This window comes from Trichechus manatus, unplaced genomic scaffold (assembly GCF_000243295.1).
Source record: "Trichechus manatus latirostris isolate Lorelei unplaced genomic scaffold, TriManLat1.0 scaffold00105, whole genome shotgun sequence".
In the NCBI taxonomy this organism is placed as follows: Eukaryota; Metazoa; Chordata; class Mammalia; order Sirenia; family Trichechidae; genus Trichechus; species Trichechus manatus.
Window position 1 is genome coordinate 5,823,067 of NW_004444041.1, and position 24,434 is coordinate 5,847,500.

The following is a 24,434-nucleotide window of genomic DNA, read 5'->3' on the forward strand; positions in this document are numbered from 1 at the left end:
ATTTTACAAAACAGAACAGCATTAGATTTCCTGTTAGTCTCTTAAGAAACAGTTTGTACCTTAATAGATAAATGTTGCTGTATTTATATTAATACTCAATCTGAGGTTTTGCAGAATGCAGTTGCTGTTAAAGCACATGAAAAGCAGTTACTGATGCTGCTTATGTAGAGACAAACACCTTATGAGATTTGTTTCCTTGGTTCAAACACCTTAGGGTCAAGGTTTCATTGGTTATTTCAGACAATTGGCCTAATGTAATTGTTAGTGTTTCTGTTTTATTTCCTAGTTTGCTGTATGGCGCCTGGGATCTTAAAAACCAGATGATGTCCAATTACCATTTATTGAGCATCTTTAATAAAAGATTCTATAACAAGATCATGATCCAAAGGAAAGAATGATGAGAGAGTTGTATATAATTCTCCTGGAATCCAGATTTCTGGCTTTCAGGGAGGTTGAGGCAACCCACACAGGATATTTGCCTTTGGGTGTCCTCTTGAACCTTGAGCTTTGACAAAAAAACTGGTTCCCGAAGATACTTTGAGTCAAACAATGGTCCAGATAAACTAGTAAGACCATTTTGCTCTGGGTTGAGTCTGTTTTAGGAAATTAACTTCAAAGATCAGACATGTTTAGGGTACATTAGTAATTAGTTTAAGCAGTATTTAAGACAATGTCATATGAAATATCTAATGTTTGTAATCAAACTGTCACCCTCTTATGATGCAGAAAATTATGTATCTTAAAGAAACCAGACTCTCAGAAGAGATCGACCTCATGGCTCAGACTCCATTTTGTCTTTGATTCCATTTCTGCTTCTGAGAAAGTGACCCATGACTGTTAATAGGTAAACCAAGGAGGGGCAGCTTGCCCTTGGGAAGAACACTTAGTATATTTTAAACAGACTAACTGAAGACCTCCTACAGGAAAGGTCCATCCTGTATTATCTTGCTAATCATTAGTTCTCTAATGAAAACTTGTCACATGTAAATTTTTCTATATTTTGTGTTTCTTCTAGACAAACTTTGTGTGCTCCTTATGGATATATGTTTCTGTGTGATACATCCAACTATACTAATTTAGATGATCCCTTTCCAACTGATAGTGAATTTGTGTGGGCAATCTCTTATTTAGATTCCTGACAAATGTGTGGACAATGCACTTTGGAAACTTCAGAATTATCTTTAAGTATTCATAGTAATTATGCTAGTAAATACTGAAAAGGTAATGTTAAAATTGTAAAATGAAAGTCAAAAGAAAACCCATTGATCCAACATTCAGGGTATGGTTGGTAGCTTTAATTCCTACTTATAGTATATCTGAGTTGGAGAAATCTTTAAGAAAATTTGTCAGTCATTATGGGACAAATAACAGATGAGACAGAAGCACAGCAGTGATCTCTGATCTCATAAGCCAAGGTGACATGAGATAACAAAATAGCCTTGGACTTTTTATTAGCCCAAGAAGATGGAGTCTGTGCTGTAGTAAATACTTCTTGTTGCATTTGGATAAATAACACAGGAGAAGTTGAACAAGATATACACAGAATTAGACAAAAAGCTACTTGGTTACACATTGTCATACTCTTACAAACACCAGATTTGTTTGGTTGGTTAACATCAGAAATAAATACATGGGCTAGATCAGTATTACAAGGAATAGTAATAGTCTACATCCTGATAGTATTAGGCATAATAAAATTTATCCTCTATTGTCTTACACACCTAAAAGGCAAAAGAAAGCCTTGGGCTAAAATGCTGACGTACATTGAGTCTGCTCACTCCGGCAATGCCATTGATGGGAGCATCGCTCTTACTTAATAACCTGGTGAAGAACCAGATGGTATCTGGTGGAAAACCAGCACCCTGAGTTTAAAGAGCCTGCCATGGCCGCCACCTAGGAGCTCGACTAAGTCCAGGTGTTGATCATCGATGTGTTATCTGCAATCTCCAATCAAAAGGAGGGACTGATTTAGGAAATACTGAAGTTATTACTCCCTCTCCTTGAGCATACAGGATGTGACCCAGCAGGAGCTGAGCCCTCACAGACTCACAAAGACACATCAGCTGGGCCCAGAGATAAGACAGAAATTATCTTAAGGAAGTTTTCACAAAAGGGCAATAAAACCTAACCCAAAGGACTTCTCACCTTTTGTCTTTTTCTATTAACATCTAGTGAATAGGAATTTGTTGGACCAATGAAGACCCTCCTGACTTTCGTTACTGAAGCCCGTACCAATGATTGTTAAGAAAGAGGATTCAAAATGTAAGATTACAATTTCTAGCCAATCAGTGAAAAAGTGATGCTTTCAATGATCCTACCCATTTTGTGATGTTGATACATACTGATGGCTCTGTAACTGTTCTTGGGACTCGGGCAGACATGGCTGTGGCGGCATGCTTGTCCATTTTCCCATTCTTGCCTATTCTGTGATATTCTTTGGATTTAAGCAGACATTCTAGCTCTGGCAGCATGCTTGTCCACTTCCCACTTTTGTCCTTTCGAATATATGCCAAATAAAACTTTCTTTATACTTAAAAAAAAAAAAAAAAGATTTGGAAAATTCTGTTGTATCAACTAAGGACACGTGACCTAAAACTCTCACCAAGGACTTGGTGACTCGATCTTTTGTTAAATAGATTAAGTCTGTGACTGATGGATCTAACCAACTGCCATACCAGAAAACCCATCAGCTTAGAGTGAAGGAGAAAGGGACAGGACAAAAGGAAAGAAAGCTGTCTGCCTCTTGTAATTCTACAGGCAGGCAGGAAACAGGCCATAGGAGCTACATCTCTTGTTCTTTAAGAGAAGAAAAAGACCATCCCTGGAGAAGTTTGGAGATTAGCAGAACTGTTCTAAGGAGCATGCAAAGCAGGGGTGTCTCAGTTTCAAAGAGTGGGGCCATTGTCTCCTGGGTTCCAAAGGGTAAAGAGTTGGATTTTCACTAACTTGGTTCTGGCATGTGGGGCTGCCATTCATGTGTGCCAGGGTGATGGGGCCATTGTCCAAAGCTGAGGGGGTGGGACTGACATGCCCAAGCGGCAGAAGAATGGGGCCTGCCAGGGCCAAGGGGTGGGTTCATCACTCAGATGGACTAGAAGAGTGGGGCCACCCAAAACAGAGCAGAGTTGTTATTCCAGTGGGCCTAGAAGGAAGAGCCAAAGCCCAGGGCCACGGGACCTTCACCTAGAATCCAGAGAGCATGGCCAAAACCCAGAGTCTGAAGGGCAGGCCCTTGCCCAGATGGCACCAAAGAACAGAGGATTATTTTCAAGCCTTCAGAGCTAATGTAAATTGTACTGCTGGGCTTTGGACTAGCTTAGTGCTCGTTATCCTTTCTTTCCCTCCAATTTCTCCCATTTGTAATGGAAATGTCTACCTTGCACCTTTTCCGCCATTGTACTTTGGAAACAGATAATTTGTATTTTAGATTTCACAGGTTCACAGATGAAGAGGAATTTTGCCCCAGGATGGAATATGCCTAAAGTCTCACTCATATTTGATTTAGATGATTCAGAAGATGAGGTTTTAGACTTGGAGTTGATTTAAGACATTGGGGACGATATGATGGGGTGAATGTGTTTTGCATGTGTTGAGGACATAAATTTTGGGGGACAAAGGGTGAAACATTATGGATTAAATTGTATCCCCCCCAAAATGTGTTGTAAACACTAACCTCTATGCCTGTGGTTACAATTCCATTTAGGAATGGGTTCTTTGTTATGTTAATGAGGCAGGAATAGTGTAAGGTGTGTTTTGAGTCAATCTCTTATAACACACAAAAAGAGCAGATTAGGACAAGCATGAAGCAGGGATGGGGAAAGACTGATGCCAAGCCACATGGAGATCTCCAAGGAACCAGGAAACAGAAGCTGAAAAGACAATGACCTTCCCCTAGAGCTGACAGAGACAGAAAGCCTTCTCCTAGAGCTGGCACCCTGATTTTGGACTGTGAGAAAGTAACTTTCTGTGTGTTAAAGCCATCAACTTGTGGTATTTCTGTTATAGCAGCACTAGATAACTAAGACAATGGGTTAACGCTCTCAGCTGCTAACTGAAAGGCTAATGTTTTGAATCCACCCAGAGGTTCCTCAGAAGAAAGGCCCGGTGTTCTACTTTCAAAACACCAGCCATTGAAACCCCTATGGAGCACAGTTCTACTCTGACACACAGGGGGTTGCCACGAGTTAGAGTATTCTCGATAACAACTGGTAAGATGTAAACTGCTGCCCCTAATGTAGCTTAAAAAAAAAACAACCCATTGCCCTCAAGTCCATTCTGACTCATAGCAACCCTACAGGACAGAGCAGGACTGCCCCACAGGGTTTCCGAGGAGTGGCTGGTAGATTCAAACTGTTGACCTTTTTCGTTAGCAGCCGAAAGCTTAACCACTGTGTCACCAGGGCTCCTAATGTAGCTAATGTAGCTTAGACCAGGCAATTCTCCAAAAATATTGATACTGGACCATAATTATGAGATTTTTTTCAATTGAGTTTAAGTTCAAAGGTCATGGTTCCTGAGAAATTGGCACAGATTGACTGGCATTTGGTGATTCTGTAACAAGATTTTTTCCAATCTACCCTTTTTTCTTCAGACACTTCTTCATCTCGATGATGATCTTTGGCACAGTATCATGGTTCTTGATTATACTATGAACGAATTCTGCAATTATCACTCTGCTTGTGATAACAGCTTTAGGGGCTCTGGATTTGCTTGTGGTTTACAAATTCTGTGGGTAGAGAACTGATGCTGTGACCATCTTTCATGTTCCATTAACTCTTTAAAACAAGCGCAAGGGCATGTGTGAAGCTTGGTGTTGAACTAATTCCACTATTGAGAGATTGAGAGATTAATAGGCACACTACACAAAAGACCCAGGTAGCAGGTTGGAAAGAACTCCTTCTCTACCTCAGCAATGAAGAGAAAGCCTCTAGCTACAACTTAGAAGATTAAAAAAAAATAGGAAAGGATGAATTTTACACTTTAATTTCTTTTGGCTTTATCAAAAGGGTAATGGAATTTAATTCTTAAGAGTTTAACTTGTCCTTGGGAATTTCATAATGTGAGAGGCTTACATCAGGGGCATAGCCTCAGAGGTGGGAGCAGAACTGGTTTAACAGAAGGCAATCTCCTTTTTTGTGAGGGACAACCATGCCTTGTTGGGCACAGGCTTGTTAGTTAAACCCAGGACTTCCAACCTGTTCTTCCCGGCCCATGGCCGAGGAAGCAAAACCAGAACAGACCTGAAGTTTTAAAATTTGGATGAACCAGAACAGTAACAGGAATGGGAAAAATTATGGGTCAAAGCCCTGCTAGAAACTTAATCTCCTTCTTAGAAAGCAAGGGCAGCATATGCATTGTAATGCAACCAAATCTCTTGCCTGTTGGATTTTCAGCAGAGGCAGAGACAGCCATGCCCCATTCAAAGATGGCTGCCAGCTGCCCTGCTTTGAATGTGTGTTGATCTCCACAGTCCTGCCAATAATCCAATCTCACACATCAGGCTCCTGAGAGGGTTCACCACACTTCTTCCAAGTCTCCCATTCTAGGGCTTTGACCTCTAATTTTTCCTGCTCAGGTTCACCCAAATTTGAAAACGTCAGGTCTATTCCAGTTTCACTTCATCAGCCATGATTGGTTAAACCCAAAGTTAAGAGCTTTAAGGCTGGGGAATGGTGGTGAGAGACCACCTCTCCTCTGGCTGTAGCTGTGCATTTCCATGTACCCCTAGGGTCCCCTATGGGAAGAGGAGTGGCTTATCCAATTGCGAAAAGCAACTGAGTGTATGTGGTTCAGTCCCTTGGTGACAAGCAGAGCTCCTTGTCCTGAGCACATGTTCATTCTGGCTTGCTCACCTGGTATAACCTCACCAGGGCAGGCTCTGTCTCTATAGACAATGCCTGTGTTTATCCACTTTGGACTGTGTGTGAGAGGGGGAGCTCAATTTAACGGCTGAAGTAAAAAGCTCCCAGGGGATGCATATCCACACTATGTTCTCTGGTGCAGCTGTTAGTACCAAAGCTGACCCCTTCATCTCCATCTATCTGGCCACAGTGGAGGGGAGCAAAGGGTACGAATAATTGTTATGTCTTAAAATTTCAACAAGTATTTCTATGTATATTAAGCAGAGAAAATTCTAGAACTTTTAAGGCTGGTTGACAACTGGAAGACAACAGCATCATTCGAAAGACCATTTATTGCACATCTTACCTTGATTTGGATGCAGAGGTAGAGTGATATTGTATATAATCTTTCCACTTGGCTTCTCAGACTGTACAAAGGAGAGGGAATGAGGCTGAATCACAGTCAGGCGGTCTTCTCGAGCCTAAACAAAAATTTAAAAAAGGAAGAAGAAGAAAAAAATAGGTGTAATGAAAACAAAAGCCAGAGGCAAAATCAAACCATAGTAAAAAAGGAAAAATAAAAGTGCACTTTGGGCTTTTAAATAAGTTACACATAAGAAAATTTTCTCTAAGAGTTCAAAAGAAGGATCTGGTCTCTGGAACGACAGAGTTGTCTGAGTTTGGGAATCTCACATGGTTATATAGTCCCCTTCAGGTCTTCTTAGACCCTAACTATTTTCTCCCTGGCCCCCTGGCCCAGGCTTATGGTGGTGCACACTGTGGGGGTCCCAATCTGATCACTGATTCCCTAGGTGGAACTCACAGTGGAACATGTTTGAAAACGAAGCTTCACGGCTGGCTCAGTACATCCCCTCCCCTCTAACTTAATGGGCTAAGGTTGCACCTGGCAAGAAGTTCTGAGGACCCAACTGAGAGGTTTAAGCCTTGGCCCCCGAGATTCTGCAGAGCATGCTCCAACCCCTAGCTTTGCTAATGGGAACCATGAGGATCTCTGGTTCAAAATGCTAACAACAAACTCATCTCAAACACTAAAAAAGGCTCACCATTTGCCGTCAGAGATTTAAGAGCTGTTTATTAAAGTGCATAAAAACAGCCAATATTTTCTGTCTCCAGTCTAGTATTCAAAGGAATTACATACTGCTTTTCACCAGTAGCTTTCAAGGCCCTATAATGAGTCAAGCAACATCAAGCAGAGGTCAAACAGTATGAGTTTTTTCTATCCATTCACCAGTGCACATGCAACAAACAAACAAACAGTTGCTGTTGAGCTGATTCCAACTCATGGTGACTCCATGTGTGTCAGTAGAACTGTGCTCCATAGGGTTTTCAATGGCTGATTTTTTTCAGAAGTAGATTACCAGGCCTTTCTTCTGAGGTGCCTCTGAGTGGACTCAAACCCCCAGCCTTTTGGTTAACAGCCGAACACATTAACCATTTGTACTACCCAGGGACTTTGTGTACATGCATCACCCATCAAAAAACAAAAGGGAGAGCTTCAGACTTCCATGACCTGGCAGGGCAGTAAATTGCGGACAGCAGCAAAAGCAGAGTGAAGAGCAGAAAAGGAAAACTAGTCTGAGCATGAACCCCTTGCCTGGGTCACACATGCTATTATGAAACAAAACAACGTCAACTCACTGCAGGCTTTTCCTAGCTGACCCCTGAAGGTGGGCTAGAGTTTGACACGCTCTCTTGCTCTTTGAAGCCCTATTACTTTTAGAAAGAATTTCCCTATTTAGGAAAAGATTAAGCAGGGTTCAATAATGCTCATGGAGGAGGGTGTGGTGTTCTTCCTTTTAACCATGAAAAAAGATTGAAGGTTGCAGTTGCTTTGTAATTGTCCCTAAGGCATACTTGTCCAGGGAGAGGCAGCATGCACAGGTCAGGACAACCCCCCTACAGTAAAGAGTCACGTTTCAGGCTGTTGCACAGGTCTGGAATGTAATGAGCAAGGAAAATCAGAATTGCAAACAGCAGCTGGTCTCCCGTCCTAAAATAAAGCAAGTAAGGGTAACAAATTAAAAATATATACCCTATATAAGGTGTTTACGGAGCCCTGGTGGCACAGTCGTTAAGCACTCGGCTGCTAACCAAAAGGTCAGCAGTTCGAATCCACCAGCCGTTCCTTGGAAACTCTATGGGGGCAGTTCTATTCTGTCGTATAGGATCACTATGAGTCGGAATTGACTCGAAGGCAACAGGTTTGGTTTTGGTTATATAAGTTGTTTACAACCCACACATGTGTATAAATGCCTACACACAGGTACACATGTGGGCACACACACAGTCAAAAAAGTACAGCCTCAGCACATTGCTTAGTACTGTTTGCCACTTTTTAATTTCAAAACCATCAGAATAACAGAAAATCTTCAGAGGATTACTTGGATGTTTTTAAAAATGTAGATTTCCCTAAAACGATAAAGCAATAATAAGGAAAGAGAATTCCCATGGACAGAGGACTATGGAAAAGAAAAATATGTTCCAGCCAAGATAACAGATATTCTATTATGGAATTTATTAATACTATTTCTCTACTAATAGAAATTGGCACTAGGAAGAAAAAGTAAGAACTTGGTTCTCTGAAGAAAGCAATATTGAAGTTGAGATATATCCAAGTACAATCAATTTTAATATTGGCTATTTGGGATGTTCAATATTTATCAATTAAATATAGTAAGAAATGAGAGATTAAATTTCATGGAAATTATTGCAGAAGACACTTTTTTATTAAAATATCTGTCAACACAAGAAGATTACAGAATAATGGTTTTCATAATACCCATATTACCTCTGAATATATCCAGAATCCAACTGCTTTTCCCCATCTTCACTGCCACCACCCTGCTTGGAGCCACAATCTCTCATCTGGATTACCACAATGGCCCCCCAACTGCCTTCTTGTCCCCCTCTACAGTCTATTTTAACTCAGCAGCCAGATCTATCCCTTAAAAAAGGAAGTTAGACCTCTGTTCAACATATTGCAATGGCTCCCCATCCTACTCAGAACAAAAACTAAGTCTCTACAACGGGCTATGAGGCTCTACATGATTTGTCCCTCCCTGCCTTCCCCCCTTATTACATCTCTGAATTCGTGTCTATTACCCGCTCTGTTCTAGTCGCAATGGTTCCTTGTTCCTTGAACATCCAAGCATGCTCCCAATTTGATGCTTCTGTACAGACTGTTCTCTGGATCTGGAATGCTCTTTCCTCAGATACCTGCATGGCTATCTCACTCACCTCCTACAAGTCTTTCTTTAAATATCATCTCAATAAAACCCACCCCAACCACTTTATTTAAAATTGCAACCCAGGCCATCCCTGACCCTAGCCCTGTTCCCCATCACTACATTCTTGATCCCTTTTGCCCTGATCTAGTTTTTCTTTTACATCATACCTCTCACTAACATACCATATTTAAGTTTCTTGTTTATTGTGGTTTATTACTTATTGTCTATTCCTCCCATCCTCAAAAGAATACAAACTCCATGAAAATAGGATCTTTGTTTTGTTCACAGATGGATCCCAAGCACCTAAAAGTGTCAAACACGTGGTAAATGCTCAATAAGAATTTGTGGTGTAAACGAAAAACAACACCATGAAAAGATTAAGCTGAGAAATGAAACAATTATAAAACTTTTAATAACATGTTCATCAACAAATTTCTAAAATATTTTCCATTGCATTTCAATGTCATCCATAGATTGGAGGGGCAGACATTATAACACTTAAGTCTTAGCAAAGTGGGCATGGCTTAAACCTTTAAACTTCCAGGTCAAGATTTATCAACAGTATCATCACACTTCCTTCAAAAGAAAAGGCAAATTTCATACGTTGATTGTCATTCTGACAAAGCAGCCAAATCCATGGCAGGCCTGAGAAATTAGATGCCCATGGATAAAGAGCAGAAGATGAGATAAGGAAAATGAAAGTCCTGTAAGAAATCACCTTCTCTCATATTTCAGTTAAGACAACAAAATTAACTCAGTTATATATTCATGTAACAAATATTCAGTAAGAACCTACTACGTGCAAAGTACCAAGCAAAGAGCTATAAGAGATGCAAGATGAATCAGATATAGACCCTTCTCTCAAGGAGTTCTAGTTTTAGTGAGGGAAAGTCATAAATAACTCTAAGGAAGAAAATGCCAAGTAGCACGAAAGGCTCAGATAAAGTGCAACAAGAATTCCAAGGATAAAGAAACATTTACAGAGATTATAGATAATAATTCTATTAGTGTCTGAAAGGTCTCAGAAAAAAGCATGGACACAGAAGCCCGCATCCATAAAACAAGCATAGCATGCCCAGACTTGAGTCTACACCATGAGAAAAAAAACAAACTACCCCTTCTAAGTGGATCCCTGTTAGCTTCAGTAAGAGTGGTTTAAAGAGAACTCCTGCTACAGTAACCACTCTGGAAACAAATGAAACAAAGAAAGAAAGGCTTTCATGTTGAGGCCTTTCCTTCAAGTGGTAACCTTGGACAACCCAACCCTGAGTATCCTGCAGCCAGAAGGTTCTTCCTAAATTGCAAATTTCATCATGCCACTCCTCTGCTACAAATCCTTCAACATACTGCACACTTTCCCCCAACAGCCTTTTAGGATAAAATGAAAACACTTTCATCTGATCTTTAAGGTCTTCCATGATCTTTCATTTCTTGTTTCTTCTTTACCTTGGGATTTATGCTCCAGCCCACGGAATTACCTGAAGTTCCCCAAACAGGCTATGTTCTCCTGTGTCTCCATCTTTTTTCACCTGCTGCTCCTTTTGCCAGGGATGAACTTTCCCCCATTTCTAGTCTAGATCAATGGTTCTTCAAGTGTGGTCCTCAGAATAGCAGCAGCAGCAGCACCGGGGAACTTATTAGACATGCACATTCTCACTCTACCTCAGACCTACTGAAGCAGAAACCTCTGAGGTAGGACCCAGCAATCTGTGCTTTAATAGTAAGCTCTGTAGGTGATTCTAATGTATGCTGAAGTTTGAGAGCCCCTGGTCCAGAGAGAATTTACACTCAACCTTTAGGACTCAGCCCAGGCCACCTCCTAGAAGAAGCCTTCCATGGACCATAACATCCCTCCCCCCACTGGATTAGGTGCCTTCCTGTTTGCTACCATATCATGACTCTGTCATAGCATTTATCATTACATCATCATTGCTTATATATTTGCTTGTCTCCCTAAGTTGAGAGTAGAAACTGTGTTTTATTGTCCTTGAATCACCAATGTCTACCACAGCACTTGACATAAATTCCACCACCACCAGTTTCTGTAGGGTCGATTTCATCTCATGGTGACCCCATGAGTATCAGAGTAGAACTGTGTTCCATAGGGTTTTCAGTGACTGGTTTTTCAGAAGTAGATCTCCAGGCCTTTTCCTAGGTGCCTCTGGGTGGACTTGAACTTCTAACCTTTCGGTTAGCAGCTGAGTGTGTCAACTGCACCACCCGGGGACTCCTGGCATAAATTAGGAGCTCAATAATGTTTATGAATGAATGACTGAGTGAATGGAGAGGTAGACACTTTCCCATAAACACATATATGAATATAGTAAATGCATACGAATGTATTTACCACTTAGGTGTAAAACTTGTGTGCTTAGATGAGTTCAAATCACTGAATTGAGAATGTGCTTTTGCCAGAGATTACAAGTATATTCCAGAGTACTGCCCGTAATTAACATCAAAATAAATAAATACAAATTGTGTATATTTTGAGGACCAAAAGAGTAGGCTAATCTAGTCTAAATTACACTGGACAGACCTAATCTCCAAATTGTAACCCCAGACCCTAAAGATTAAGCAACTTGAAAAGTCCCTGCAGAGGTCCACAGTAACAGCAGGAAGGGTATCGTCTTCGCGGCTCCTGGCCCTTTTTTATACCACTAAATACAAAATAAACACCGCATTAGCATTTGGCAAGAGATGTGTATGCACATTTTTCTTTACAGTTTAGAGAAAATTCTGATCTGAGTTCCTCCAGTCAGAATGATGAATTATAGACTTTATAGTGCCGCTGAATTATGATTTCTTTAAATTATGGTTTATGGTGGAAATGCCGATACTAGCTATTCATTAAAAACTTTCTATTTCCCCCTTTGTGTCTCTGTCATGCCCTAGACCCATAATTTCTGAAACCATAGCCGCTCTCTTTGTTGTGGCTCAAGGCTGACATGCTACTCTGGAGTATAATTATGTGGGCGCTAACTAAAATGTGGATTCAAAATGATTTATATGTTTGTGGCTCTGTCTGGAAGAGGGTTCTGGCATTACATACCCCAGAGACACAGGGTTACAGTGGAGTTGCTGATTGTCTGAACTAAGCTTCATGTACTAATTTAGCTGTCACCTTGCTTCAAACCTTTCCATGGACCATTGTCCTTCCCATACAGTATACAAGGCTTTCTGTGTCTAGCCCGCTGACCTTCACATCCTCACCATGGCTCCTCTGGCTTCCTAATTTCTCCAGGCTTATTGAACTAGTTACAATTTCTCAATAGTCATATTCCCTCTCGTCTCTGCAGCTTTTCATTGCTGTTTTTACCTCTGGCAGTGCCCTTCACCATCACCTCTCTATTCCTCCCAACCTGCCCCCAAAACCTTTACCTGGATAATTTGTACTTATCTTTCTGGATTTAGCATAGACAGCACCTTCACCAGAAGCTTTTATAATAGAAACTTCTACAGGACTTCTGGAAAATAGAGTTAACAGTCTTTCCAGATAGGTGGATGTATAACTCTAGCTGAATAATTAAACCCAAATGGTGCTGATTAAATGGACATAAGCCTGAAATTTCCTCCAAGTACTCAGGAAAGGTCCTTTGACTGGGATGTTGCAGAAAGAACATGAACAACAGGGTGGGAGGTTGAGATGGATTCCACCTAATTTTCCTTCCATTCTGTAAGTTTTAAATTCCTTTTTCAAGTCAGTGAGAAATGTGTTTATAGGCTGGTATTAGCCTCCAGGTTTTGTGTTCTGGACCAGGCATTCACTGGATATTGAATCAGGAAGTTCTACCAAATCTTGTCAGTGTGCCTTCTTCAAGCAGGAACCACGAGCTCTTCCACCAAACTTACGGTCATGTGGAGAGATGCTCCCAGAGAGAATTTAGATGCCTCAGGTGTCTGTGGTAAGATAGCGATGTTGAACATGTGGCTCTCCAGATGGGTCTGGGCATCTGTGGCACTGGACACCTGAAATGAAAAATCACTCTGATGAGGCTCTCATGTTCTTTGGGCAGGAATGTTTGCACACGTTCATTAATGTATTTTTCTTCCTTTAAACCATCTGTCTTTGAATTTTACATGCTCCTGCATTACAATTTTCATCCTGTTCTTCATATTTTAAATTAATCTTTTATCGATTATAAAAATGATAATCATTTTAGGTAACTCTGAAAATACGAGAAAGTATAAATAAGAAATAAAAAATCATCTAGAATTTCACTATCTAGAAATAATCATTGTTAACATCTGATGCAATTCAACTTAATCTTTTTTCTACGCATATATATCAAACTTTTACATACAAGGTATATTCTGTTTCTTTACTTAACATGATATTTTCATATATCATTAAATCTCCTTGATTACATCATTATTGGATGGCTACATAATGTCCCATTATGAGCATACTGTTATTGTTAGTTGCTCTCAAGTTGGCTCCAAAGCTTGGTGGCCCTATGCACAACACAATGAAGCCATCGACCCATCGTGGGCCATCTTCATGATCACTGACATGTTTGAGCTGATTGTTGCAGCAATTGTGTAGTGCCTTCAGATCTAGGGGGCTCATCTTCCAGTACTGTATCAGAAAATATTCTGTTGTCATCTATAGGGTTTTCACTGGCTAATTTTTGAAAGCTGATCACCAGGCCTTTCTTCTTAGTCTGCTTAGTCTGGAAGCTCTACTGAAACCTGTCCACCATGGGTGGCCCTGCTGGTATTTAAAATACTGGTGGCATAGCTTTCAGCATCATAGCACCAGGCAAAGCCACCACAGTATGACAAACTGACAGACAGGTGGTGGAGTAGGTATATGCCATATCTCATTTTTATTCCACCTCTTAAATCTTTACAACACAGAAATCTACATCTTCCAAAATGGTTGTATCATTTTGCATTCCCACCAGCAGTGCTCAGAGCCAACTAGACTGCAACAGGCTTGGTTTTGGTTTACCAGCAGTACATAAGACTTCCAATCTCCCCGCAGCCTCCTCAACGTTTGTTATTTTCTGTTTTTTTTTATTTGTGCCAGTAATGCCGGGGTGAGATAGTATCTCATTGTGTTTTTGATTTGCATTTCTCTAATGGCCAGTGATCACGAGCATTTCCTCATGTATCTGTTAGCTGCTTAAATGTCTTCTTCAGTGAAGTGTCTGTTCATTTCCTTTGCCTATTTTTTAATTGAATTATTTGTCTTTTTGTTGTAGAGGTATTGGATTTTCCTGTAGATTTTAGAGATTAGACCTTTGTTGGATTTGTAATAGCCAAAATTTTTTTCCCAGTCTGTAGGTTCTCTTTTTCACTCTTTTGGTAAAGTCTTTTGATGAGCGTAAGTGTTTAATTTTTAGAAGATCCCAGTTATCAAGCTTATCTTATGCAGTTTGCATTTGATTTCTTGACTGTTGCTTCCATGGGTGTTGATTGTGGATCCAACTAAAATGAAATCCTTGACTTTAGTATCTTCTCCGTTTATCATGATGTTGCTTACTGGTCCAGTTGTGAGGATTTTTGTTTTATGTCAAGGTGTAATCCATACTGAAGGCCATGGTCTTTGATCTTCATCAGTAAGTGCTTTAAGTCCTCTTCGCTTTCCCCAAGCAAGGTTGTGTCATTTGCATATCACAGGTTGTTAATAAGTTTTCCTCCAATCCTTATGCTTCATTCTTCTCCATATAGTCCAGCTTCTCGGATTATTAGTATACACACTGAATAAATATGACGAAAGACTAAACTCTTGATGCACACCTTTCCAGATTTTAAAGCACTCAGCATCTCCTTATTCTGTTTGAATGACTGCCCCTTGGTCTATGTGCAGGTTCCTCATGAGCACAATTAAGTTTTCTGGAATTCCCATTCTTCGCAACGTTATCCATAATTTGTTATGAACCACACAGTCAAATGTCTTTGCATAGTCACTAAACACAGGTAATCATCTTTCTGGTATTCTCTTCTTTCAGCCAATATCTATCTGACATCAGCAATGATATCCCTCATTCCATGTCCTTTTCTGAATCCAGCTTGAATTTCTGGCAATTCCCTATCAATGTACTGCTGCAACTGTTTTTGAATTATCTTTAGCAAAATTTTACTTGCATGTGATATTAATGATATTGTTCAATAATTTCCACATTCTGTTGGATTACCTTTCTTTGGAATGGGCACAAATACGGATTTCTCCCAGTTGGTTGGCCAGGTAGCGGTCTTCAAATTTCTTGGCATAAATGAGTGAGCACTCCCAACACTGCATTCTTTTGTTGAAACATCTCAACCGGTATTTCATCAATTCCTGGAGCCTTGTTTATCACCAATGCCTTCAGTGCTGCTTGGACTTCTTCCTTCAGTACCATCAGTTCTTGATCATACACTACTTCCTGAAATAGTTGAACGTTGACCAATTCTTTTTGGTAGAGTGACTCTGTGTAATCCTTTCATCTTCCTTTGGTGCTTCCTGCATCGTTCAATATTTTGTCCATAGAATCCTTTACTATTGCAACTCGAGGCATGAATTTTTTCTTCAGTTCTTTCAACTTGAGAAATGCTGAGTATATTCTTCCCTTTTGGTTTTCTAACTCCAGGTCTTTGCACATTTCATTATAATACTTTTCTTTGTCTTCTCAAACCACCCTTTGAAATCTTCTGCTCAGCTCTTTTACTTCATCATTTCTTCCATTTGCTTTAGCTACTCTATATTCAAGAGCAAGGTTCAGAGTCTCTTCTGACATTCATTTTGGTCTTTTCTTTCTTTCCTGTCTTTTTAACAACTTTTTGCTTTATTCATGTATGATGTCCTTGATACCATCCCACAACTCATATGGTCTTCAGTCATTAGTGTTCAGTGCATCAAATCTACTTTTGAGATGGTCTCTAAATTCAAGTGGGATATACTCAAGGTTGTAATTTGGCTCTTGGGGACTTGTTTTAACTTTCTTCAAGTTCAACTTGAACTTGCAAATGAGCAGTCGAAGGTCTGGCCTTGTTCTGACTGATGATACTGAGCTTCCCTATTGTCTCTTTCCACAGATGTAGTCAATTTGATGCCTGCATATCCCATCTGGCAAGGTCCATGTGTATAGTCACCATTTACGTTGCTTAAAAAAGGTATTTACAATGAAGAAGTCATTGGTCTTGCAAAATTCTACCATGATCTCTGGCATTGGTTCTATCACCAACGTCATATTTTCCAACTACTGACTCTTCTTATTTCCAACTTTTGCATTCCAATCACCACTAATTATCAATGCATCTTGATCGCATGTTCGATCAATTTCAGACTGCAGAAGTTGGTAAAAACCTTCAATTTATTCATCTTTGGCTTTAGTGGTTGGTGTGTAAATTTGAATAATAGTTGTATTAACTGGTCTTCCTTGTAGGCATATGGATATTATCCTGTCACTGACAGTGTTGTACTTCAGGACAGATCTTGAAATGTTCTTTTTGACGATGAATGTGATGCTATTCCTCTTCAAGTTATCATTCCCAGCATAGTAGACCATATGATTGCCTGATTCAAAGTGGCCAATAACAGTCCATTTCAGCTGACTAAGGCCTAGGATATCGATCTTTATGCATTCCATTTCATTTTTGACAGTGTCCTATTTTTCTAGATTCATATTTCATACGTTCCACATTCCAATTATTAATTGATGTTTGCAGCTGTTTGTTCTCATTTTGAGTCAGGCCACATCAGCAAATGAAGGTCCCAAACACTTTACTCCATCCACGTCTACTTTGAGGAAGCAACTCTCCCCCTGTCATATTCTGAGTGCCTTCCAACCTAAGGGGCTTATTTTCTGGCACTGCATCGTAAGGTTTTCACTTGCCAACTTTTAAGATTGCCTAGTCTGTCTTGCTCTGGAAGCTCCACTAAAACCTGTCCACTATGGGTGACCCTGCTGGTATTTGAAATCCTGGTGGCATAGATTCCAGCATCACAGCAACACACAAGCCATCACAGTACAACAAAGTGACAGACAAGCGGTAGTAAAACTCTTTAGGAATGCTAAAATGATGAATGGTAAAAGTTAATAACCATTTATTTAAACAAAAGCTATAGTGTCTGTTATTTCAAATCAAAATATGAGGTAAGCCTATAAAACAATGAAACTTTAAAAACAAACAGAACAAAACTTTTACGTCTCAGGGAATAAAATCCCAGAGAGTTGTCTCATACTTGCAATAAAGATGCTGTCATTGTTCAATACAGTTTTTGGAATGCTTTCCAAGTTAGTTCACAAATCATATAAGAAAAGTGGGTTCATTGCTGTGTAATTATTCGTTTTTAACAAAAAAAAATTACCCCCATTCTTTTTACAAGACATGATTCTAAATGACTTTTAGCCATTTTCAAAACTTAAATCCACTTCCAAAGGATGATAAACTGTCACTATTGAGGATATTCTAAAGAATATCCCATAGGCTTTGAAGGTGATTTCACGGGGGAGTTGTAAACACATTTTGAGCCAAATATGTGAAGACTCTCCAAAGGAAACCACTTTCTAAGTATAGTCGTGCACCACATAATGTCCGTTTGTGCAACGCCCAACCACATATATGTCCGTGGTCCCATAAAGTTATAATACCAAAACCAGTTTCTGTCCAGTCGATTTCGACTCATAGTGACCCTGTAAGACAGAGTAGAACTGCCCCATAGGGTTTCCAAGGAGCAGCTGGTGGATTTGAACCGCCAACCTTTTGATTAGCAGCTGAGCTCTTAACCACTGCATCACCAGGGCTCCAAGGTTATAATAGAGTTCAGAAATCCCAACTGGAGAATGAGACATACTTGATGTAACTGTAAGTAGCGAATGCAACAACTTTCTGCACACAACACGTGTATCTCATGTCTCTTGTATACAAAACAAATGTGCTGTTAGGGATATAATATACAGTATGTACATAACCTACAATACATATGTCTTGAAAGTCATAATAAAATGCCTGTGTTAATGGTTTATGTATGTACTGTACTGTACTTTCTATCATTATTTTAATGTGAACTCTCCCTACTTACAAAGTTTACTGTATAACAGTGTATGTTTCAACTCATAGACAGCAGCATCCAATCTCATGTTTGCACAATGTCTAAATCACATGATGGCCTATTTCACAGAACATATTGTGGATGTTAAGTGATGCATGACTGTAATAATGGTCAACTGGATGTCTTAAACTCTAGCGAGTTTGTTAAAAGAAAATCAGTAACTTTTGCAATTTTATAGTTACCCACTTAAGTAACCAATTTGCAAAAGCAATCAAATCATTTACAGCAGGTGCTTAGAATTCTCTTCCAGGGAAATGCCTCCATATTGATAATGTACTTCTTATTGACCCCTATGAAGGCAAAGGCACATCACAGAAGTCTAGTTTTCTGAGGTGACTTCTTTTGATTGGGGTCTTTGCCTTCATTCTGACTTATTTCTTCCAGACTGCTGTAATCCTCAGGTGCTCAGAATGAAAAGTTAGCTTGGGCAGAGGACGCACAATGTTTGCTCAGTCATTGGACATTCAATCTGCGCCGTGTAATTTCATTTTAATGGCTTCCAAATTTATTTCAACCTGCTTTCTGGAAAAGCACACCTCTTTTACACAATGTAAATTAGTCAGGCAACAAAGATGTGCCGCCAGCCATCAGAAGCAGAAGTGATGATAATTTTAACAAGATGAGTTATAGTGGTAGTTTATCTCCAACTGGATCCCTAGGCAAAGGAAAATTCTGAGACTTAAAGGGCTGTGACACTGCCTTGGCTGAACACTATGAACGCTTCTTTATACTCTGACACTTCACCAAATTCTTCGCTGTATCTGTGACTAAATGTCCTTTCTTGTTCATAATTTCTCATTCCTTTGTGTTTCTGTTTAATTCTTTATTTCTAAATTGTGACTGCCAGAGGTTTGTCTAATGTTATTGGTTTTTTTTCCCGAGAACCAAGTTTTATACTCATTTATCAATTTTAGCATTTTACAATTCCTCTGTTTATCTCTATTAACTCCTTCCTTTGGTTTTCCTCAGGTTTATTCTGTGGTACTCTAGCTTCTTCAGCTAAGTGTTTAGTCCATTTATTTTCATGGTTTTCTGTTCAATAATAACAGCTTAAGGACATCAATTTTCTTTTGAGACAATTTTGGCCACATAATTATAGTTTTGATAAGTTATTTCCTCCTCATCAATATTTTATAATAGTTTTGCCATTTTGATTTCCTTTTAGATCTAGTAATTATTTGTGGTGGTTGTTAGTTGTTGTTGAGTCGGCTCTGACTCGTGGTGACCTTATGTATAACAGAACAAAACGCTGCCCAGTTCTGTGCCATCCTCACAATTACTGGTATATTTAGTCCATTGTTGCAGCTATTGTATCAAGCCAGCTCATGGGGGATTTCCCTCATTTTCCTGACCCTCTGTTTTACCAAGCATGATGCCCTTTTCTAGTGAAGTAATTATTTAGGAGACTTCTTTTTTTTATTTTAAATTTATACTCCAAGTGGTTTCGATTTTTTTTTTTTTTTTTTTTTACTTTTTTATTATTAATTTCTAATTCTGTTTCATAAGGGACACTGGTGGTTCAGTGGTGGAATTCTCACCTTCCATGTAGGAGACCCAGGTTTGATTCCCAACAATGTACGTTATGTGTAGCCACAACTCACCTGTCAGGGGAGGCTTGCATGTTGTTGCTGTGATACTGAACAGGTTTCATCAGAGCTTCCAGACTAAGACAGACTACGAAAAAAGGCCTGGTGATCTACTTATGAAAATCAGCCAGTGAAATCCCTACAGATCATAACGGTCCAATCCACAACTGATCATAGCGATGGCACAGAACTGGGAGGTCTTTTGTTCTATTGTGCGGGGGGTCGCCATGAGTTGGGGGCTGGCTGACTTGACAGCAGTTAACAACAACATCAATAATAAATGTTTCATCTAGTACAACTAGATGGTGCCCAGCTACCACCACTGACTGCTCTGACAGGGATCACAACACAGGGCCCCAGACAGAGCTGGAGAAAAATGTAGAACAAAATTCTAACTCACAAAAAAAAAAAAACAGACTTACTGGCTTGACAGAGACTGGAGAAACCCCAAGAGTATGGCCCCCAGACACCCTTTTAGCTCAGTAATGAAGTCACTCCCAAGGTTCACCCTTCAGCCAAAGATTAGACAGGCCCATAAAACAAAATGAGACTAATGAGGCACAACAGGCCAGGGACAAGGACTAGAAGGCAGGAAGGGACAGGAAAGCTGGTAATAGGGAACCCAAGGTCGAGAAGGGTCAGTGCTGATATGTTGTGGTGTTGTTAACCATTGTCATAAAACTATACGTGTACTAACTGTTTAATGAGAAACTATTTGTTCTGTAAACCTTCATCTAAAGTACAATTATATAAATAAATATATTAATGTTTTGTAATGGCCAGAGAATGTACTCTGTACAATTTTTGTCCTTTAATTTATTGAAGGTCTCTTTATTATCTGGTATTCAACCAATTTTTGTAAATAATAATAATAAACACTTACATAGTACTTACTATATCCTAAGCACTCTTCTAAATATATGTATTAGCTCATTATATCCTCAGAATAATTCTATTTTACAGATGAGGAAAGTGGAGCACAAGGAGCTTAAACAACGTGCGCAAAGCTGTGTAGCTAGTAAGTGGCAGAACTGAGATCTGAGCCCACTGAGTTTGGCTGCAAAGTCCATGATCTTATCATAATATAAATGTTCCAAGAACATTTGAAAAAAAAAGATGTTTTCTCCATATAGTGTTTTTATATTTTGAGGTAAATTTTTCTGAACACTTTAGCCATAATCTAACATAAATCTCTTTGCTGTGCAATAACTATTTGTGGAGATACCTGTAAATCTAAATTGACAGATTAAAAAAACCTCTCAGTGCTATTAATTATATTTTCCTTTCCCCAAACATGAGGTCCAGGCTATTGCAGAAAACTACCCAAGTCATTTATAAACAAGGGTGATGGTTTCCATCAGACTGTCCAGGCATCAGAAAGGTCAGGAAATGGAAGGTACCTGAAAGTGGAAGGAGTCACTTTGGGCAGGGGCCCCCGAGTGCCTGTACCATACGATGCCTTCATTGATGTCTTGCTGGGTGAAGCTACTGGTGGGAGTTGCTGTCCTCCCATCAGGCAGGTGCTGCCCTTCGTCTGCTGGACTGTCTGCAGGCATATTAACCAAAAGGACCACCTCCCCTAGGAGAGAAGGGGCCACACAGTTAGTAAGGATTCCTGGGAAAAATAAGCCAGAGCCATCATTCTCCTTTCCACACTCCTACCCCTATCTCTCTCTCTCTCTAACAGAAAAGAGATGATGTATCGTATTTTTACACAAAATAACGCATGCCTTCTACATTTGTTTGCCAACCACATCTTCCCCATTATTTTCATAGTTATGCGTTATGCTAATTTTTTCACAACATGTAAAAAAACTGGCATAGTGCACTTATGAAAATACTTGCTGGAGGAGAGGGCATGGTTGGCAAAGAAACGTAGAACGTGCATCTTATTTGCATAAAAATATGGCACTTCTTTATTTTAATGTAAGGTCAGTGGCATCATTGGGGGGTTCCGGGGGTGTGGACCACACTGGGTGACACTGTCAGAGGGGGGTGACACCAAAATGACTGTCTATAAAATTTTTTGTGAAGTGTTTCAGCAGAAATTTATTATTTCTTATAAAAATATCCTTGTAGTTAGTTACAACAAAAACATTTTTTGTAAGCCCAGCTTACATGTATCAATACACCTACAAGGCTAAAACTCTATGCTAATTTACTTTTTTAATCTTCTAATACCCTCCAGTCAGAGCTGTCATTATTACCCAATTACAACGATGCTTCGAATCATGTGATTTCATCTGCACGTGCTACTAGTACATGCTGTTGTTTTCATTGCTGCCAGGTGTTTTTACAGTTGCTGATTTTGTCAAATTTTCTGGTGTTTTAGCTGCAATATTGTGGTAATTAGTATTTGTAAACCTATACCAATAACTTCTTTGAGAATGAAGTAGTAACTAAAGGGAAAAAAGGAGATATACATGGGAGTTACGAATTGTGAGTAACATTGGTGCAAAAAATATTACTAAGGATTCTGTATGGTCTGGTATGGGAGAAGGTCTGTTGTGGGGGGTGACACTATGAGTTACTGCACTGGGTGACACCAACCCTAGTGAAGCCACTGCTTCAAGGTGAGGAGAAAGTTTTAACACAGAATTCAGTAGATATCATTGAATCGACCTTTAGACACAGAACTCCCAATTTCACAGCTAAAAGAGCTAAAAGTCATTCAAGGGTAACTCAGTGTACGAAGTTACTGACTTGTATCTATTAGAAGTATATAAGAAGATCCAAACAGTAGTGAACACTGTAAACAAATACTCAAATACTGGGCACTGAATGGATTCATTTCTTCCTACAACTTTCTATGTAACAGAAAATGTTGTCCAGTCAGGAAGTTTTTGGTGTAAACACAGTGGAATATTACAAAAATATTCAGAAAAAGTTATTCTTGGGAGAATTCTATACAACGAAAATAACAGCTAACACTTGAATGCATATGGCAGGCACTGTTCTAAGTACTTTATGTGGTGGTTCAAACCCAGCTCTACCACTTGCAGCTGTGTGAGTTTACTCAAGCCCTAAATCCAAAAATCCATTGCTATTGACTCATTTCCAACTCATAGTGACCCTATAGGACAGAGTAGAATTGACGCATAGGGTTTCCAAGGCTGTAAGCTTTACAAAAAGTAGACTGCCAAATTTTTCTCCCTCGGAGCGGCTAGTGGGTTTGAATCACTGACCTTTCGGTTAATAGCTGAGTACTTTTACCATTGTGACACCAGAGCTCACTTAAGCCCTACAGGCTCATTTATAAATGAGAATAATAGCACTTACCTCATAGGGGCTTAGTAAAAATGTTGGTTATCCATACTGTTATGTTTTTTAATCCTTTTGAATGATACTATTATCATCTCCACTTTACAAAGTTCTTTAGGCTCAGAGAAGTTCAATACCTTGCCACAAATAGTAAGTGGAAGAGCTGGGATTCGGCTCTGATGCTCATATTCTTGGTCATGAAGCTCTGTTACTCATCATTACTAGTGATGGGTAGAAATCAATATTTACCCTGCTAATTTACTGCTCATATTTTTTCCTGCTTCATACTTTAAACTTCATTAGAATTGAAACAAGAAAATCTAAATCTAAACAGCAACAATCTGTTTCTAATGCTTATTCTTCACCTGAAGCTACTATCTTCTTAAAGTGAGATCGCATATACAGAAGGTGTTAAAGAAACAATTAAAATTTCTCAAGGAGAATATGCCTTCAAGTGAACATCAAGCAGAAGAATGGATGAACTGCTGAAAACAGAAGCTATGTTCTCATGAAAATGTATCTAAAAATAAATCTGAAAGCAGCCTCCCTCTCACTCACACAGTGAGAGGAAGGAAGTGTGTGTGAGTGTGAGTGTGAGTGTGTGTGTGTGTGTGTGTGTGTGACTGTATTTTTTAAATGTTCTGTAGAGGGACATATTAGATAATTGATAGCTCATTTTGTTTATCCTAGATAAATTTGTTTTCTTACTCAAAGTAAATACTCATTCTAATATTTATATATACTAAATTTGAGTCTAAAATGAGCATAAGATCCTAGATAGTAATGAAACACTGAAGAGAAAACATCAGTACTCCCTTTATACAGTCATGTGTTAAATCAACTCATCCTAGTTTTCTCTTACATTATCTCTGATTTGAACCTAAGTCACAAATTCCACTACCCATCTCTCCCTGGTTTAACTTCTGTTCATAAGATGCTGTTAAACATGGTTTTTCCAGGACATGGACTGTTTATGAATGTGCATACAGTCGAAAAATATTCTGAGATATTCACAATGAAAATCCAGAGAGTATAAGGACAGAAAATATTCAAATGCCTACTACCTAGTTATTCTGCTTTATAACAGAAAAACTAAGCAGAGTTTTCCTAATAAGGCCTAATAAGATAAACCTATTTTTCAGATAAAAAGAAAAAATCACTGCTATGCTTTGCAGATTAACAGAATCATAAGATACTGGATCATTCCATTAATTTCAACTCAACAAATAGTCATTGTGTACCTACTAGGTGCTCATTACTATGCTAGGTTCTTCAGGGGTAGGGGATTCAAAGACTGGCAAGACACAGTTCGTACTCCTGAAGAGCAGACTCTTACAATCTAATGGACCAACAAGAAGTAATACATCAGCTGGGAAAGGGAAATGGGTGGACAGGCTATTTGGAAACAATACTGGAAAAGTAAGTTGGAGCCAGACTGTGAAAGGTCTTATATGCCATACAA

General features: G+C 39.3%; 1 protein-coding gene across 1 annotated transcript in view; it reads right to left on the reverse strand.

The window, feature by feature from the left end:
- Positions 1-24,434, reverse strand: part of FRAS1 (Fraser extracellular matrix complex subunit 1) — a 516,919-nt gene that overhangs the window by 135,518 nt on the left and 356,967 nt on the right. Inside the window, exons 31-33 of the mRNA XM_012557480.1 lie at positions 21,112-21,290; positions 12,938-13,054; positions 6,208-6,322 (exon numbers count right to left, since the gene is read on the reverse strand). Of these exons, the coding sequence (XP_012412934.1) occupies positions 6,208-6,322; positions 12,938-13,054; positions 21,112-21,290 (411 nt within the window). The remainder of the gene's footprint in view (positions 1-6,207; positions 6,323-12,937; positions 13,055-21,111; positions 21,291-24,434) is intronic.